This window comes from Caretta caretta, chromosome 7, assembly GCF_965140235.1.
Source record: "Caretta caretta isolate rCarCar2 chromosome 7, rCarCar1.hap1, whole genome shotgun sequence".
In the NCBI taxonomy this organism is placed as follows: Eukaryota; Metazoa; Chordata; order Testudines; family Cheloniidae; genus Caretta; species Caretta caretta.
This window is the reverse complement of record NC_134212.1, coordinates 30,448,529-30,452,521: the sequence shown is the minus strand read 5'-3', so window position 1 is coordinate 30,452,521 and position 3,993 is coordinate 30,448,529. Positions and strand designations below refer to the sequence as shown.

The 3,993-nt window shown below is 61.1% G+C and overlaps 1 protein-coding gene across 11 annotated transcripts in view; it reads left to right on the top strand.

Annotated features, from left to right (window-relative positions):
- The window catches only part of PC (pyruvate carboxylase), a 240,206-nt gene extending 237,696 nt beyond the window's left edge, over window positions 1-2,510 (top strand). For all 11 annotated transcript variants that reach the window (XM_075130375.1, XM_075130380.1, XM_075130382.1 and 8 more), the window contains 2 exons: window positions 1-115; window positions 253-2,510. The exon at window positions 1-115 is cut by the window's left edge and continues 26 nt beyond it. In XM_075130375.1, coding sequence (XP_074986476.1) covers window positions 1-115; window positions 253-501 — 364 coding nt within the window. In that variant the 3' untranslated portion in view covers window positions 502-2,510. The remainder of the gene's footprint in view (window positions 116-252) is intronic.
- Window positions 2,511-3,993: the final 1,483 nt, after the last annotated feature.

The following is a 3,993-nucleotide window of genomic DNA, read 5'->3' as shown; positions in this document are numbered from 1 at the left end:
GCACATCAAAGCCCTTGCGCTGGGAGACCTGAACCGGGCTGGCCAACGTGAGGTCTTCTTCGAACTCAATGGGCAGCTGCGCTCCATCCTGGTCAAGGACACACAAGCCATGAAGGTGCCAAGGGGGTAGATACTGGGCTGGAAGAGCCTCTGGGTCTGATGTTGCGAGCTGGGCACACGGGTCTGTCCCGATCTAAGGCCTTGTTGCATGAGATGTGTTGACTAACCTTGTCTCTCTGCCCCGCCCCCCAGGAGATGCATTTCCACCCCAAGGCACTGAAGGACATCAAGGGCCAGATCGGGGCCCCCATGCCCGGCAAGGTCATTGACATCAAGGTGGAGGAGGGGGCAAAGGTCGACAAGGGACAGCCCCTCTGTGTGCTCAGCGCCATGAAGATGGAGACCGTGGTCAACTCCCCCATGGCCGGCACTGTCAAAAAGATCTACGTCAAACCCGACATGAACCTAGAAGGGGATGACCTCATCCTGGAAATAGAATAGGCCCCCGCCTCCTCCCCCCCCCCCGCTGCATTCTGCTTCCCCTCCCCCATCCCGGACAGAGACCTGCCCCCCAATGTGTCGGATGCAGCCGGCACGCTGTCACTTTAAGGGCGTGCCCCGCCCACTTTTAACCCTTTGCTTGCAGGAGATGCACCGGCTTCTTTCTTTCCCCACACCCCCTCCGAAGTCCTGCTTAGCCTCAGTCCTGCACCTTATGGGGGACGCGCAGTTCCCTCCACCGCCATCAGGGGAGCCTGTGCATCATGCAGCCTGGGGTGCAATTCCTTCTGCCGCCACAGGGGGTGTCTGTGCACCTATTATGGATTGACAGGGCTGTGTTACCCCAGTCTTTTGGCAGTGACCCCGGCGGTGTGCCAGACCCACACTTCCCCAGGCACCCATGCAGCCTCAGCAACTCCAGGACCGGGCCTTTGGGCACCACCACCGCCTGCTCCCCCTGGGAGCTCCAGCCAGTCCAGCTGTGATCAGACTGAGGTAGAGACTCTCCCTTCTCCAGGAGCGAAGTGCCCAGGGAGGATCATCAGCAAGGCTGGGCGGCCAGGCCAAGGGAGCATTGATTAGTCGCAGGGTCCTCAGGCCGGAGCCCGTGTTGGTGGCAGCCAGGACCTCAGCATGTCCTGCTGCCCGGAGACCCAGCTTTGCTCCCTTCCGCTGCTGCTCACCCCTGTTCTCCCTTAGTTTCCAGCTCCAGGTCTTTGGTTTCCGCCTCCCTGCCGAGTGCTGGAGGGAGTCCCTGCTCTCAGCTGTCCGTGTGGTTAATGTCCTGCCATTGGCCGTGCAGGGGCCCGTGGGCCCATGGGCAGGCCCTTGCCAATGCAGGGTCTTGCAGTTGTGTGTCCATTGCAGTCCGGTCCGGTTCCAGGCCAGGCAGCAGGCATGGCAGACCCCTTCCTTTAGCTTCTTAACCCACGGACACAATCAGCTCTTCCCCCCCGGCGGGCAGTGATGCAAAGTGGCCAGTCAGTTCATAACTGTACAAAGAAGTCACAAGTGTGTGTCCGCATCATGCAGCTGAGAGGTGCAGTTCCCTCTGTCTCCACCAGGGGGCATCTGATCTCAGAGGCTAAGCATTGCTGGGGAGGTGCTGTCCCCTCCCATCCCACTTACACTGCTGCCAATTGCATTATACCCATCAACTGCCAGGAGGCGCTGCCCCATCCAGCCCAGTTACCCCCCTGCACCATATGGGGTGCTGGCCCCCTGCACCTCCAGCCCAGGTACCCCCCCAACTCTGGAGGGCACCTTCCCCACAGGCTGCCACTGCTTTCTATGCCCACCCAATAGCTGCTCTCCCTCCCCAGCTCAACCATGACTCCTTTCTCCCTTGGGGGGAGAACAGTGCCCCACCTGAGTCCTGGTCCTGCCCCCAGCTGTGGGGGGGAGAGGGGGACAGGGAGGGGCTCCTTTCCCCTGCCATGCTGCCTCAGGGGACCCCCTCAGCTGCGGGGGCTCCTCTTGCTGCTTGAACCCAGGGCTAGTCTAATGCAGAATCTTTTCTATTGTCTTAATTGCCAATCCCTGCCCCCAAATATGTATGCCCCTCCCCCCTTCAGAGCAGGGGGGGACTCAGGGGTATCACTAGCCATGGATTGCCCCCACCCCTGCTCCCTGGCGACCCCATCCTCGTGTCGATCTGGATGGGGCCTTCTGTGGGGGCACAGGACCGAGTGGTGGTGAGAGGGGGCACCCACTGGGTAGCGACCAACGCAATCATGCTGGGTTTTAGGTTGGGAGGGGTGTCAGATGTTTACAGGGTTGTCTGCCCAGGGCTGGGGGAGAGGGGTGAGATCCCTCCCCCTGCCTGAGGGCACGGGAACAAACCTCACATCCATGAGGACAGTCTGCAGTGCAGGAGCTGCCAAGTGGGATTCCGTTAGCGCCCCATTGGACTGGAAGGATCAAGGCCGTTTTGGGAAGGACTCAGTGACCCGGGGTCCCTGAGGGGCCGGCCCCTGCTGGGTAATAAAACTCATCTCACTAACCGCTCACTGCTGGCCTGGCTGAGTTTGTGACAAGACCAGAGAATTGGGGGCAGCCTGCCTCCTGCTGGATAGACTCCGGACTGCCGCTGGTGTGGCTGCCTGCGTGTGGGGAGCACTCGGTGTGGGGTGCCCCCAGCTACGCCAGTCCCAGCTCAGCCAAAGCCCATCACTCCCAACCAGCAGCCTTATGTTGCTGGGCAGGGCTAAGGGGCACCCGCAGAGCTGGGGGGGCGGGGGGTGTCCAGGGCTGGGCTAGCAGGGACAGTGGGTGCAGATGGCGCAGCCTGGTTCTCACTTTGGCCCCGTTCAAAATTCACGCCCTCCCGTCTGAAAGGAAAACCGTGGCTTCCAAGTAGCTGCCATGCCAATAGAACGTGATGCCGTCAGCTCAGGAAGCGTAGCGAGCTAGGGTGAGATGACATGGAATCGGGGTGGGTGGGAATGAGTCATAGGGACTTTCCCCTCTGCGGGAGGCTGGCTCTGAGCTGGGCCCGGGGTGGGGCTGACTTAGGGAGGGCAGGAGCTTGAATACAGGGCACCATCCCCCAGACAGACCCCTTTGGGCTGCATCCCCTAGCCGGCACTGCTCACACTGACCAGACGGGGGCTCCCTTCACCCGCACACCAACCCACAGGCACAAAGTCTTGTCCCCAGGACCAGGGCACCTGGCTGCTGCATGAGGTGCCAGGTCTCAGCCCAGCCCTGAGGCAGACGGCTCCAAACCCAGAGCGGAGCAGTTGCCTGGCGCTGGGCGGAGATGCTGAGTGAAATGCTGCCCGGGTGTTACTAGCTGGGATGTTCCACAGCAGGTCCCTGGCGTGAACAGCCCTCCAGGAGGCGGTGTCTCAGCACCAGGCAAGAGATCCCTGTGTAAACAGCCCCTGCCCCCCACTCCAGAAGCACCAGGGATGATGTGTGTGAAAGTGCGGAAGGAGCCCCTGGCTGGGGAGCAGGAGTTGGCGCTTCTCTTTGAAGGACATTGCAATCTGGCATGGCAGCCCCAAGCTCCTTGAGCCGCTCCCACCAGCTCATTACACTGCCGGGGTCATTAATAAGTCAGCTCCCTTCTGTGCTTTAAGAGAATTAATACAATACTCCGCAGCTGTGCCTGCCACAGGACTCTCAGCCCGGTCACAGCGGCCTAGGACTGACCCACCCCTGCCTAGGGGAAGGTCTTTGGGCTAGGAGATCATGGGTCTGGTCTCCCCCTTTTCTGCTCCCTGCTGTGAATAGTTCTCTGCACTTCAGTACCCCTGTTAGAGGGAGGCCACTAAACACACACACACAATCACTCCACTCTGCCACGCTGCCTCTCTCAAGGGCTGGCCCCGATTGACGGCACGTGCTACCCTGGCCTTTCCACCGACTCGCAGCGGGATCCCCATGCCTCTGCCGAGCCCACCACTTAGGCACCCACAAGGGTGAGTGCCGCAGCTCTTCAGCTCCATGCCCCGGCCTGCTGGCTCCAGCCCCCATACCACGCCATGC